At 36.7% G+C, this 15,380-nt stretch overlaps 1 protein-coding gene across 4 annotated transcripts in view; it reads left to right on the top strand.

The window, feature by feature from the left end:
* adgrb3 (adhesion G protein-coupled receptor B3) overlaps positions 1–2,742 on the top strand; it is a 321,788-nt gene extending 319,046 nt beyond the window's left edge. For all 4 annotated transcript variants that reach the window (XM_022682079.2, XM_049472155.1, XM_022682078.2 and 1 more), the window contains one exon: positions 1,040–2,742. In XM_022682079.2, the coding sequence (XP_022537800.2) occupies positions 1,040–1,228 (189 nt within the window). In that variant the 3' untranslated portion in view covers positions 1,229–2,742. The remainder of the gene's footprint in view (positions 1–1,039) is intronic.
* The last annotated feature ends 12,638 nt before the right edge of the window (positions 2,743–15,380 follow it).

The following is a 15,380-nucleotide window of genomic DNA, read 5'->3' as shown; positions in this document are numbered from 1 at the left end:
CTTGCCGATATGACAAAATACTAAATTAAAAAAATATTTCAAGTATACATTACTGCAACAAAATGCAATTTTTTTATTATGAGGTATTTAAAAAATGCTATAATTTTATCAGATTTGTAACAAAAGTAAATGATTCAGAATATCATGATACTGATAAAGCACTCCCAATATCTCCAAATATCCAGGATTAAAGTAAAATAAATGATACTGTACAGATATAATCTGTCTCTAGTAGATATATAATAGGAAATAAGAACAGTGTGAATTGATGGCGTTGAACATTTTTTTTTTTTTGGAAATTTAGCTAACAGTTATAGTCTGGGACATAAAAAGTGGGACGTGTTTTGGTTAGATTTGCCAGTAAATGACTTAAAACTTGTTAGCTAACTGTTAGGAAATGTGTCATTTTTGAAATAAAATAAAATTCATTTAAACTTTTCAACTGGAATAGTTTGGAAATAAAAAAATAAAAATCTCCATATATCCAGGATTAACATAAAATAAGTCTCTAGTAGATATATAATGGGAAATGAGAAAAGTGTGCATTTTTTTTTTTTTTTGCTAAAAACAGTAAAAAAAAAATCGCTATTGGCAATATTGTGTATATTATTGTGTATATTATTGTGTATATTATTGTGTATATTATTGTGTATATTATTGCGTACGATAGCGAAAAGTTTTTTGAAAATGTACTTTTCTAAATATTTTTCTAAATACTTTTCGAAAGATCTGATATCCAAATTCCGAGATAGAATGAAATGTAGCATTGTTGTAAACTTTTTTTTTTTTTGTTGCATAAATTACTATATTACAAGCCTTCACTTCTTATCACCAATCACACATATATCGTGGCTGTCACCCAAAAACTTGTTTTTGTTTTGTTTGTTTTTTTCATTGTTACCGTTTTTCACTTTTTTTTATCTGTTGTAATGTGAATCTGGCTGTTGTTCTTCACATTGTCTTTAAATTTCATGACAAGTGGACCAATAGAAATGGAATAGAAATGCTCTGAAGTGAAATTTTCTCTTTTCCTCCACAGGACAAGGCCATGCCCAACAAAAACCCGTGGGAAAGCTACAACCCGGCCTGCGAGTACCAGAACTACGCCACTATGAATGTACTGGAGTCGGACACTAAGGACTCTCTGGAGATGACTCCGGCCGAGTGGGAAAAGTGCGTTAATCTCCCGCTGGACGTCCAGGAGGGCGACTTCCAGACGGAGGTCTGAATCAGCAGCGAGCGAGGGAGCGCTGACCGTGATGCAAACGGAGGAGGACGATGTATTTTTGCACTGAACAAAAAAAAAAGACAAAAAAAAAAACAAAAAGTGGAAAACTTTTTCATGCAGCCTTGGCGAGACATATCCGGATCCTAGGAGTATGGCAGGGACGTTATGTGCCAATAAGATTAAGAAAAATAAAACTGGAAAAAATGAAACAAAAACGAAACAAACTCAAAAATAAAAAACAAAAAAACTCAAAACCAGGACTGACGGAGGGAAAAACGACTTAAAAAAGACAAAAAACATCAGTGTTTTCTTTTCTTTTTGTATCTTTTCTCACTAGTGTACTTAGTGGGGGCCGGCCAGGTGTACAATATAACCATCCTGTGTTTCAAACCGTTCAATCCGCTGGAGAGTTCTTCAAATTGGGTCTGCTTCAAAGGTACAGTAATTAGATATATCTCTCAAGATGACACCTCAAAAGTAGAAAAACTAAAAAAAAACAAGACGTGACGCTACAGGACGCAACGCAATGCGACACCACATGATGCGCCGCTACGTAATGCGATGCGATGTGGCGCTACATGGTGTGACGCTACGCAATGCGATGCGGCACTATGTGACGCAACGCAATGCGACACCACATGACGCGCCGTTACGTAATGCGATGCGATGTGGCGCTACATGGCGTGACGCTATGCAATGCGATGCGGCACTATGTGACGCAAAGAAATGCGACACCACATGACGTGTTGCTACGCGATGCCATGCGTCACTACATGACGCGGCGCTACATGGTGTGACGCTACGTAATGTGATGCGGCGCTACATGGCGTGGCGATACATAATGCGACACTACATGACACGCTGCGATGCTACACGAGGAGACGCAACGCAACCCACCGTTAAACGATGACAGCAACGATGCGACGCGACGCTACACTACGTCGCCCCACAAGCTTCGACGGGCTCAGTTTTTTTAGTTGAGTGGTGACTGAGTCCGGGAGCACAATGTACATACTTATGCAGGTTTTTAAAAAGTTTATAACAAAGTCAGTTTGGCCATTACTACACTTTTTACTTTATAATACGATACGATAAAAAAAAGAGAAAAATATATTGAGAGAGAGAGAGAGAGAGGCAAAGAGGATTTTTTCTGTCATTTAAAAAATCGAATGTTTGTCAAAGCTACATTCTTCATTGCTTTAAATGCAATAAAGGTAATACTCACTTTTATATGAATAATATATTTCACAACTTTAATACTGCAGAATTCTGCTTGAAGGCACTCGGCAAGCTCTCTCATCTGCAGCCCTGTATAAAATATTTAAAAATCAACAATGTTGTATGGTGTAAATAAAACTTTTGTCTACATATGTTTTACTTGTGCCAAGTTTATTTTACTGAGGAAAAAAAAAAAAAAAAGACTCAAAAATGCCAACCCTGATGAAAGAGTTCTAGCCGGAAATGTTAACATTTGAAAAAGGAATGTAAATAAAAGAGGAAATATGTTCGTACTGCTTCAGAGGACGTGTCAACTCTATCCTGTGCTCAACTTTCTTTATAGGATGTGTTTAGGATGCCTTGTTTTATTTATTTTTTGTGCTGCGTTCTATTTTAGTAAATCAAATATTAGAATTTCAGAGGAAAATATAGGAAAATGTTCAAGATTTTCTGCTTAAAAACTCTTCTTGAGTTCAAAATTCAAGAAAATCCAACATGGCCGCCCCAAAAAACATCAACATTAGTAAAAGCAGTGGGGCTATAGCATACCTGTCAAGTTTTATATTTAAAAATAAGGGATATTTTCCTCCGTCCGCTTAAAGTCGTCCCACCAGCCCAACCAAGATTTAGTATTCCTTACATTTTAAGACAGGTTTACAAGAAATCTAAAATAACCACATGTGAACCACTTACACACTAAATTTAGATTATCAGAATCTGATATACCTCTGCGCTCCGCGAAACCAGCAAGCTGATTGGCTGTTTCTCCTGAAAGGCGAGACTTTCTCCTTGAACCGGCACCACGATTGGTTAAGAGACACAGATCGGTCAGTGCCCTGTCTCCTCAATAATAAAGTTTTTTTAATTTTAATATAATACGGGAAATTTACGGGAAAATATTAATACGGGAGGACGGCGGGAAAGAGGAGTAAAATACGGTAGTTTCCCGGCCAAAACGGGAGACTTGACAGGTATGCTATAGAGTTTTATTTGACTTTTATCTATTAATATTGACATATTGCATAATATACTGTCCATCATTTGCAACCTTTCTTAGATTTGGACAAGCTTTAAAAGCTTCAAAATATTTAGTTTTGCATTGATGTATAAACAAGTATAAATAAGCAGCTATTTTACTTTGTTTGGGGTAAAAAAAAAGGCTCAGTTATGGTTTTATACATCTTTTTACCATCCTGTTATTAATATTATTATTTTGCCTTAGAATGAAGTTTAAAGATTTTAAAAAAGGTTCATTATTTTTATGAGGGTTAATATATCTAACCTATATAAAATATAGTTCTTATTTGTTTATTTTTGAAAAAATATTTCAAACAATTGTAGTATATTAATGAAAAATGCCTTTTTGGCAATTTTCATACATTTTTGTTTGAAATATGTTTAGAAATGCGTTTTACATGTTTTTTTTCACAGGTAAGCAAGAATTTGTATGATTCGCTCCTGGGCTCCCCCTACAGGCACTGAGTGTAATTCACTTCTACTCCACTGCAGTAAATACAAATCTCACACAAAACTCACACTTTAAGAACCTCCTCACGGACATAAAGCTGTACACATGCTTTTCTGGACAAGCTGAGAGGTCTAGAAGCAGGATCTATGTCTATGTCAAGGCAACCTGAATCTAGGGTGTGAATTTTAGAAAAAAATTCTAAGGGAATATTTTCACCCTTATCGTTTTTTCGGGTGAAATTTTTGACTTTCCTAAGGGAATATATCCTATTCACATAAATATATAGGTTTGGACAGTGTAGTTTTGCAGTTTTAAGTACAGATATAAAATCAGGCATGTATGATGTGCATGAAAAAGTGATCTTTAGCCTAACAGAAACAGAACATCTTTCAAATACATTTTACTTGACGTTATAATATATTTTAATTAGGATCCCATTTGCATTATATGAACCTAAGTAAATAAATAAATGTCAATTGGGATGTAAAATATTATTTATTTCAAGAATCCAGCATCTCCCTGATTCCATATGTCCAAAAATTGTAAAATTCAATATTATTGGCATTATATGTCAAATACATGTGTTTTGGGATGCCATATAAATCAAAATTAGTTATTTTTTTTTTAAATGTGATATATTTCACCCAGGTAAAACATTTTCTCAAATGTTCTTGATGCCATATCTGTATTTAAAAAATTGACTGCCCAAAACCCATATATTTTGTATACATAACTGGGATCCCATATAAAATTGTTATAAAATCTTAAAGGAAATAGATCTCAATATCTCAACTTTGGAAGAAGATACAGCAAAACTAAGAACAGTTCCATGTACGTCAGGATGGCCTTGATTTATGGTGCGAATTAGAAAAAAAAAATGGAGAAAGTCAAAAATTTTGCCCAAAAAAATCCTAAAATCCTTACCGTTTTTTCGTGTGAAATTTTTGACTTTCTCCGATTTTTTTCAAACTTGCCCCACAAATTCGGGCATCCCTGATTTAGACAGGTCTGCTTTTAGTTTTGCTGTATGTCTTACAGAAGGTGAGATATGGAGATTCAAATTTCAGTATATCCCAGTGAACAAAATATATAGGTTTTGGACGGTGGAATTTTACAAGTTTTAAGATCGACATGGAATTAAGGATGTATTATGTGATGATTTATGATCCCAGTCCTAATGTATCTGCCTCTAATTCCAAATATATTGGAATTGGACAGGATATGTATTGCAAAAGGAAAAAATATGATTTTTTGATGGTTTTGGGCACGGCTCTAAACAACTGAGGAACCATGTAGCTCCACCAAAGTTCCCTAGTGCAGCAGCGGCATTCCCATTTTCCGGCGTTCCAGCGTGGGACTGACAGTCAATGGACCATCACCGTGATTCCGAAGCTGCTATTTTAAGGTAAAAATAACACATAATGTTGCTTTAAACAAACACATTGACCTGGGAAAAATGTTTAAAAAAACATGTACTTTTTGTTTTAGTAATTGTAATGGTATTTATTCATTTCTTAATATTAATTTATTTAATTGTTAATCATTTGTTTTTAGTTCCCAGCTAAATAAACACACACTGATATGCAAAATATGCAAAAATCATAGGACGGCAGTATGAACATTTATATGCCTTCACCTGTATAAGTTTTGAGGTGTTATCTTGTGAAATTGATGATGGGATGCTCTATTACCGAAGTTTGTAGTTTACACTTACAACTCTTCAGTCCACCTTGATAGTTTCTCTTAGGAATACTAGAAGTAATCAAAGTAGGCAAAATTACCACCCACAGTGGACAGCAAACTCAATACGATATATTTTAAGAATTTTAAGTTTTAAAAAATACCAGAAAATTTAGCCTGCACTGAAATATTGTTCCAGGAATGTTCTGGAAATGTGGGACATATTAATAGTTTGCATCAAAATGCAATTAGAATGTTTCTTACACAACGTTCCCAGCTAGAAGAATGAATACTTCTCGTTATGAAAATGTTAAAAGTAACACCACTAAAATTAAAAATTAAAACGTGACACAAGTGACATTGTAGCAACGTTATTAAAACGTTTCCTAATTAAATTTCTAGCTGGTTGAATGAACACTAATGTTATGGAAATGTTAAAAGTAATATTCCCAAAACTAAAAATTCAAGCATTGACACAAGTGACAATCCAGCAACGTTATAAAAACATTTCTTGCGTAACGTTCTTAGCCAAAATAATAAACACTAACATTATGGAAACATTTAAAAGTAAAATCCCTGAAATTAAAAATTCGAACGTTTTTCAAACGTGTCTCACGTAAATGTTTCCAGCTAGAAGAATGACCACAAATGATATGGAAATGTAATATTCCCAGCTAGGCAAATGACTACTAACATTATGGAAATGTTAAAAGTATCATCCTCAAAGAGCAAAATTTAAGTTTGACAAGTGACGTTGAAACGTTATTAGACATTTCTTAAAAGTTTAAAGCAACATTCCTAAAACTAAAAATGAAAACCTTATTAGAATGTTTCTCAAATAGCATACCCAGCAAGTTTAGAAACCTTCTAAAAACATTTTCATTTTTAAAGAATGAACGAACGAATGAATGAACAGTAACAATATAGAAACGTTTAAAGTAACATCCTGAAAACTAAAAATTCAAACGTTCTTAGAATGTTTGTCATGTAACTTTATCAGCTAGATGAATAAGAACTAATGTTATGGAAACGTTAAGAATAACATCCTTAAAAAATAAAAAATTAAAGGTTTTAGAACATTTATAATGTAATATTCTCAGCTAGACAAATTGACACTAACATTATGGAAACTTTAAAAGTAAAATTTTCAAATGTTTCACGTAAACGTTCCCAGCTAGAAGAATGACCACAAACGGTATGAAAATGTTAAAATTATTTCTTTCGTAATTTAAATTCTTAAATTAAGGCATTCTAAGACCCTCCAGATGACTTTTAGCTTGAATATTCTAAGAACATTAATTGTAACATTTACTAAATGTTCTCTCCAGCTCCTAGTTGTTAGCTGTGGGATGTTAGTTCCAGGTTCAGCTCTATATAAAGGATGGATGACGGTTTTATAGGCTTTTCTCCGCTGATGCCAGCCCACGCTGTGCCAGGATCAGTATAAGAGGAAGTGATATATGAGGCTGGAGATTAAAATAGAAATAAAAGTCTAAAAATAGAGTAAAAAGCAGCGCAGTCAGCTGCAGCGGGACGGGATGCATATGGCCACAGAGCAGCGCTGCCTCCAGGGGACGGGCGACCGGCGCCGAGGCGTTCTCAGATTATATTATACTGCTGGTGGCGATGTTTAAGCTCTGCTCCAGAAAAAAAAAAAAAATAAATATATTATAAATAAAACCTCTGGAATATAATCAAGAGGAAGATGGATGATCACAAGCCATCAAACCACCAAACTGAACTGCTTGAAGTTATCCAAAAGCAGTGTGTAAGACTGGTGGAGGAGAACATGATGCCAAGATGCATGAAAACTGTGATTAAAAACCAGGGTTATTCCCCCAAATATTGATTTCTGAACTCTTTGCATTATTTGAGGTATGAAAGCTCTGCATATTTTTTTGTTATTTTAGACATTTCTCATATATATATATATATATCTTGATATTTTTTTTACCTGACGGGTGATATACAATATATATATGTTGATTTTTTTTTTTTGTCTAAGTGGCGACGTACAATATATATCTTAATATTTTTTATCTGAAGGGTGATATACTATATATTTCTTGATATTTTTTTTTTTTACCCGAATGCCGATATATGATATATAGCTTAACATTTTTTACATGAATGGCAATATATGATATATATATTGATATTTGTTTTCCCGAATGGCGATATTCGATAAATACAGAAATTACAGAATATATATATATTTTTTTTTTTTTTTTTTTTTTTTTTTTACCTTTCTCACATGAAGGGTGATATACAACATACATCTTTTTTTTTACCTGAAGGGCAATATATATGATATATCTCAATATTTTTTTTCCCAAATGGCAACATATAATATATATATCTTAACATTTTTTACATGAATGGCAATTTACAATATATATCTCAATACCACACCTCGTTTACATATTTGCGTGAGACAGAACTGCATGCCAATTTTTTTTACTCACCCGGGTGCATGATGGGAAGTATTAATTCAGCACAACATCAGTAGAGCACACAGTAAAATAACCCCTGATCCTCCACATCAGCCCCAGCTTTTATTATTAATAATAAAGTGCTGCTACAGCTCACCTTAGAGGACCCAGCTCAGCCCAGATACGCCGCCTTTATCAGCTAATTATACTGTATTAAATAATAACACAGGGAGTCCAGGCTTAATATCATTTAATTAGTGTTAATTAATATCGGCTCTATCTCAACCTCTTAATCCCTCGCTCCCTTTCTCTCTTTCTCGACGCATTTTATTTCTGTTTTATCATGTGCGCACTGAATACTTCTACTCTTCATCCAACCCTTTCCTACTATAACATCCCACTAGCATCCATCAGAGACGCGATAGAAACCACTAAACACCGTAGCAACCACTGAGTAACCACTTTGCAATACTGTAGCATCCCCCCGAGATGCCATAGAAACCATGTAACTTTGCAATGCTAACATCTATCCGAGATTCCATCGAAACCAGTTAACACCATAGCATCCACCGAGTAACCAATTCGCAATGCCATAGCATCCACTCAAGGTGCCATAGAAACCACTGAGTAACCACTTTGTAATGGTATAGCATTCATCTGAGATGCCATAGAAACCGCTTAACGTCATGGAAACCACGAAGTAACCACTTTGCAATGATATAGCATCCACCCGAGATGCCGTAAAAACACTTAACACGATAGCAACAACCAAGAAACCGCTTTGCAATGATAGCACCCACCTGAGATGCCATAGAAACCACTTAACACTGTAGCAACAACCGAGAAACCATTTCGCAATACTATAGCATCCACCCAAGACGCCATAGAAACCACATAACACTATAGCAACTACCAATTAACCACTTCTGCTAACGCTAATAGATAAAAGTGATAATTAACTGTATAAAACTTTATATAACTGCATCCCGATTGCCGAACCAATGGGTGTTCCAAATGGCCAGGGATACTGTGAATCATTTCGTGCATCAGCCAATCAGACAACAGAGATCAATTGTCAACAATTTCTTGCATTGGCCAGTCAAAATTAAAGGAATTGGAAAAAGGTGTAAAAGTATTTCTTATGTACGTGGAAGTGCCTTAAATGTCACCTTGTCTTTATTTCAGGTCACAACATAAAAAAAAAATCTATAAAATAATCATAAAATTAAAAAAAAAAGTTTTAGTAACTGTCTTGAGTTCCAACAGGTAAAAGAACCAGGATCAAATCTAAACAACATCTAGATTGGCTGATGCAAATGATGGATAGGTAATTTTACTCTGCAATTGGTCAATGCAAAATGTTATTTATAGCTAAAAGCAAGAATTTAATTGATTGATGCAAAACATGATTGACAAGCTCATGTCTGGAGTCCTCGCCAATTTAGGTCTCTGGTCTCTAGCATTATACTTCTCCCACCATCTGTTTTTTCAATCAGTTGAGTGTAATGTTGGTTTGTGAACACTAGATGGTGCTAGAGGGTCCATGAACCCTTTAGTTGGTTCCTCCCTTGCCTAGATTGAGACCCAACTCATGGAGAACTTTATACCTTAATGCCATCTGAGTTAGGTCTTCCTTCGCTTTCTTGGTTTAGGTTGTCCAAGAAGGTGCGATATTTGGGATCTTACAGCTAAATTGAGTGAAGCCCTGAAAAGATGGGCCTTGAACTGATTATGAGAAACTCTAGATTCTCAGTTTGTAGTCAGTTCTACCTAGAATCACTGTAACAATCCAGCTTTCCTCATGGTGGACCTCCAAGGTTGTAGCCTAGCTGTAGACTAAATGCTTGTTTCAATGGCAAAAATCTCCATTCAGAAAACTGTTTAGTCAAGACTAGGCTTAATTCCAGTTTAAAACAAATGCATACCCACCATAGAAGTAGGCTCAAGACCCAATGCAACCCTGGTCATGAAGTCATGAAGACCTCGCTAATGGCTAATGTTCTACTGTAAGAACATTTGTTTAAGTACCAGTAAGGCTAGTTTGCAATGTAAGAAAAGTAAAGTTCCAGGAACATCTGTTCTAACCCTTTGGGTCCATTTCCTGGAACAGGAAATCCTATTTTTTTCTTGCAATGGAAAATCTTCATCCATAATGGTGTGTAGTCCACGACTAGGGTAAATTACTGACCTGACAAGTCCCTTCCTCAGCCTGCTGTCCATGATTGGTCTCAAGTCCCTAAATTGATTAGGTCAAGATGGTGTCTATTTGTGATTTTGACTTGACTTGACTTGACTTGACTTGAGTGGACCAAAGAACCTTGCAGTACTAGGAATGGTAGACCATAATGTTACAGAATTAATGTTCCAGGAAATTCGGTGTTTGTTCCAAACCCTTTAGATTCCTCCATTTAGCCAACCATCAGAGTTGTATCTTAAGCTCCTAACTTGTTTAGATTGCCCAAGAGGTTGACAATCATGGGTTTTGAGCGAAGACATGGTGAAGGTAGGTCTTGAACTGATATTGTTCTTGATTTGAAGGCACATTTCAACCAGTGGATCATAGAATCTTGCAGTACTAGTAAGTTTAGTCTATAATTTTACAGAATTAATGTTCCAGGAACTCTCTAAAGACCACATTGATAGTAGGCTAAATGGAGGGATCTAAAGGATTTGGAACAATTACCAACTTCCTACAGTTTGCTCAGAGTTATATCTTAAGCCATTGACTTGTTTAGGTCGCCCAAGAGAGTGAAAATATTGGATTTTGAGTGAAGTCATGGTGAAGGTAGGTCTTGTACTGATATTGTTCTTGATTTGAAGGCACATTTCAACCAGTGGACCACATAATCTTGCAGTACTAGGGAGTTTAGACTATAATATTACATATTTAATGTTCCAGAAGGTTTTTGAAGACCACATTGAGCAAACTGAGAGCTGTAGGAATTCATCACTTGTTCCAAAGCCTTGAGATTCCTCCATTTAGCCAAACATCAGAGTTGTATCTTAAGCCATTGACTTGCTTAGGTTGCCCAAGAGGGTGACAATCATGGATTTTGAGCGAAGACATGGGAAAGGTAGGTCTTTAGCTGATATTGTTCTTGATTTGAAGGAACATTTTAACCAGTGGGCCATTGAATCTTGCAGTATTAGGAAGTTTAGACTATAATGTTACTGAAGTAATGTTCCACAAGGTTTCTAAAGACCACATTGAGCAAACTGAGTGCAGTAGGAAGTTGGTAATTGTTCCAAACCCTTGGGATTCCTCCCTTTAGCCTACCATCAGAGTTGCATCTTAAGCCATTGACTTGTTTAGATTGCCCAAGAGGGTGACAATTAGGAACCCTAACCTTTTAAGCCCCTCCCTCACCCTACAATCAGAGTTATATCTAACCAGGTGTACCAGACCAGGTAAGTGACTTAAGATACCTTAAGAAGGCTGATGGTAGGCTAAAGAAGAGATATATAGGATTTGAAACAAGTTCCAACTTCTTACTGCTCTTAGTTTGCTCAGATTTATGTCTTTAAACCCCTGACTGGTCAAGTTGCTCAAGTTGCCCAAGATGGTGACAATGTGGGATGTTGAGTGAAGGCATGCAAAGACAGGTCTGGAACTGATAATGTTCCTGATAGGTCCACTGGAAGAACCATTGCTTCAAAAGTACCTTGAATTAACCATGATTCTATATTGCCACTTTGTAGTCCTAGTTGTACTTAAGTTTTAGATTGTGATCACCAAACCAGGATCACTGTAGAAGAAGAAGGCAGACATCCCAGTACTTTTAACCATATAGTGTATTGTCTAGAAACCTTGTATCTCCTTTTTTTGCTGTTTGATGTTCACCACTTTTCTTAGTGGTTGTTCATTTTAGATGGTTTTAGAATTTCAAGACAAATTGTCCTAAAGAAATGCTTCAAAAGTGTCCAAAATTGGAATTGATTTTGTTTAATTGCACTAAAACATAACATATTATTCTTCTATAGGCCTGTAAAGCCACATTTTAAAGATACAACATTACGTTTTTCAAGATGTTTTAGGTCTTTATTGCTGCTTTTAGTGATTTTATGTTCAAACTCTTTGATCTTTTATTTTAGATAGTCTTCATTTGATCTCAGTTTTAAGTAGTTAAGGTATATTCTCACTGGATATATAGGGGGAGTGAACTTCTTGTGGTTGGCTCTGATTGGCTGGTTCAGAGCTGTAGCTCTATTGCTGGTTTCGTCTAAGACGTGAACATTGTGCTCATTTGCATATTTCGAGCGAACCGGCCAATCAGAAGCTGCCGAACGAACGAGCGGTATTTAAAGCACTCGATATCACTAGTGTTCTTGATCGTGGTGAGGACGGAAATTAAGCCGTTTTTACGATATTTCCACCACGGATGAGAAACCTAGAGCGGGAGTATAAGTATCAGCACGGACTCTCAGAATCGCGTCTGATTTTGAAAAAAAATCGTTTTCAAAAAAATTCTCTTTTTTTTGCTTGCACAGGTATCTCACCACTTCCCCCTCTCACCTGAGTGGTGCCAGGTGAGGCGTCTTCCACCTGAGAGTGGCATCCTTCCCTCAGGAACTTCCTGAGAGTGGCACCACCCCCTCAGTGGTCTCCAGTAGCAGCAGGAGCAGTAAACTGGGAAGTGTGGTCATCCATACTGGACCACCACGTACCTCCACGGTACTGATGATGCTTCCTGCACACACCGTGTGGGGAGTTGGGTAAATTTGGGCTGGTTGAAGGCCCAAATTTATACAAAGGCTTCAACTCTAGCCCTTCTATACTCCAGGACTGGTCTTCACAGGGATGGTAACAGCATCAAGTGATCAAGTGGGTGGAGCCTAACATGCCATATATGAAAATTGTAGACATATACTACAAATTGGGCCAATATGAGACTATATACATTTTTTTGTCATTGTTGAAACTTGCTTGAACCTGTAGTGTTTCTATAATTTGACATACAGGTATGTGCTTTCATTTTCCAGCAGTATTTTGGGATACATAGTTATCCATAACAATGGATTACTTTATATGTCACCCATTACTTATGCATTCCATTTTCTTATGCATACCAACTCAAGTTGGTAGAAAATGCAGGATTTAAGTAAACTTGACCTAAGAAAAAGCCCAACGCTATACTCAAAGGACCACCTCCTAGGACTCTTACACTCCAGGACTGGTCTTCACATTGATGGTAGGTGATCAAAGTCAGGTGATCATGTGGGCGGAGCCTAAGCTACCATAAAAGAACAGATTTAAAGTTTAAAGAGAAAAGAAAAAGCTTGTTTTTTTTGTTCAAGGACTTCTAGATGCATGCATTTATTGTTAAACGTGGCGCTTGCTTGCAAAAATTGCAAATTTGCACCCTAAAATATACCTTTATTTGCAATTCTAAGTTTTTGTATGACTCCAGGACTGGTCTTCACAGTGATGGTAACATCTGCACACCTGATTGGTAAATTGGAGACTAATCTATTGTTTAAACCATTGCCAAAACTTTTAACAGTTTGAGGTTAAAGTCTACAGTTTACAAGCTTTCTTAAAGAAAACCCAATTCAAAGGTGTGAAAGAAAAGACTAAGTCATACAAAACACCAAAAAAATAAATTAATTAAGGCTATAACAGACATATCCACCTTTACAGCACTAGCCCTTACATTCATGGTAGCATCTGTTCTCTCTAGGCTCCGCCCCAAGTATCTATCTCAAATGACGCTAAAGTTGGTACCCAATCTGATTTATTTTTTGTGTCAATCTGTCAACTGATAATATTTTGGTTCTGAGAGAAGGTTCTATTAGTGGACTTTAAAACCTTGCAGTTTTACCATGTTTGAAGATTCCCAGAAATAATAGGCTCTTGACTTAAAGCATTCCTGGTCATGGAAACCCAACAAATGGAGAAAAATGCTGTAAGAACTTTCTGCAACATAAAAGAAATATTTGGAAGGTTAGTCTACAGTGTTACAGAATTAATGTTCCACAAAAACATCCTAAAAAAACAAATTCAACCAATGTCTTAAGTCTTAATGACTTGTTTTCACTTAATCAGCAAACTTTGGTAATCCAATATGGTGGACTTTGGGATTGGTGATCTCTCCAATGATCTCTCTGTATTAAGGTCCACTAATAGGGAAATAAGGTGTGGATCCATTCGTCCTCTACACCATCTAGTGGACTGAATAAAGGCTTAGAAACACTAACAAGAAACATCCACATTAGTTCAGTAGCTCCATTAACATTTGATCTAAGTCAAAGTTAAGTCTCTAAGGACTCTAAGGAATCCAGTTGACGCATCTGCAAGAGGCTTCCCTAGACTTCCGTCATCTTTCCACTATAAAATGTTGTTCCACTGGATTGCTAACTGGGATTTGGGCGGTTGAATAAAGATGTGAAAAGATCTAAAAAGATCTGAAAAGGTCTGATAATGTTCTGATAAAGTTTGACGTAACGGTTCTACCAGTGGTCCACAAGACCTTGCAGTTGCCAGGTCACTGGTAGACCATCTGAGATGCATCTTAAGTCCCTCACTTTGTCAGCAAACTTTGGTTGTCCAAGATGGCGGCTTATTTTAGTTAGTCGAGTTTTTTGGCCAGCCTCCAATCTTCATGATAAACCCCCCAAAAAAAAGCTTGGTAGATGTGAGACTTGGTGGCTTTGTGAGAAAAGCCTTGCCTCCAATACAGGAGGTTGCCGGTTCAAATCTGGCCAGGTCTCACAGGGCGATGAGAAGGCTGGATGGTGACAGAATGGGTGAACGAACGAATGAATGGAAAGAAGGAGGTTGAAGGGGGAAGGAGGAAAAAGAAGGAAGCAGGGGTCTTCCTTCCAAAAGACTCAAAAAAGTGAGGTGATAGGTTTTAAATATACTGTCTATTTAAAAACTAAGTCGAACTTCTCGTTTCCGGATCCATAACCCCCTACCTCCCTCTCTCTGGAGCTCAGGGGGGGGGCAGCCCCAGGTATTTTCCCCCCCCTTCTCAGGTGTTGAGGGTCCGCTGTCCAGGCGTTCCACTCTCCAGCCATCACGCCATCCAGCCATCATCCAAGCGGCGAGGTCCTGGTCGGGATTTGAACCGACAACCTCCTGATTTTAGAGGCATAGCATCTACCACTGAGCCACAGGATCTCACCTTTTCCAATGCTTTTTTTTTAGCATTTATGATTCGATTCCATCTTTTAGAACACAAAGACCAGAAGAGAAAGGTCTCGAAGTGACGAATTGTAAAGTTTTTAAGTTTTAAAAGTTCTGAAATTCTGGTCTTTGAAGTCAAATGGTCTACCAGTGGACCACTGATCTCCAAGATGGACTCAACTCAAGATTCTCAAGGTTTCTTGACTTTGATTCTTGATTCTGTTTGTT

The sequence above is a fragment of the Astyanax mexicanus genome, chromosome 25 (genome assembly GCF_023375975.1).
Source record: "Astyanax mexicanus isolate ESR-SI-001 chromosome 25, AstMex3_surface, whole genome shotgun sequence".
In the NCBI taxonomy this organism is placed as follows: Eukaryota; Metazoa; Chordata; class Actinopteri; order Characiformes; family Acestrorhamphidae; genus Astyanax; species Astyanax mexicanus.
This window is presented reverse-complemented; position numbering and strand designations above follow the sequence as displayed.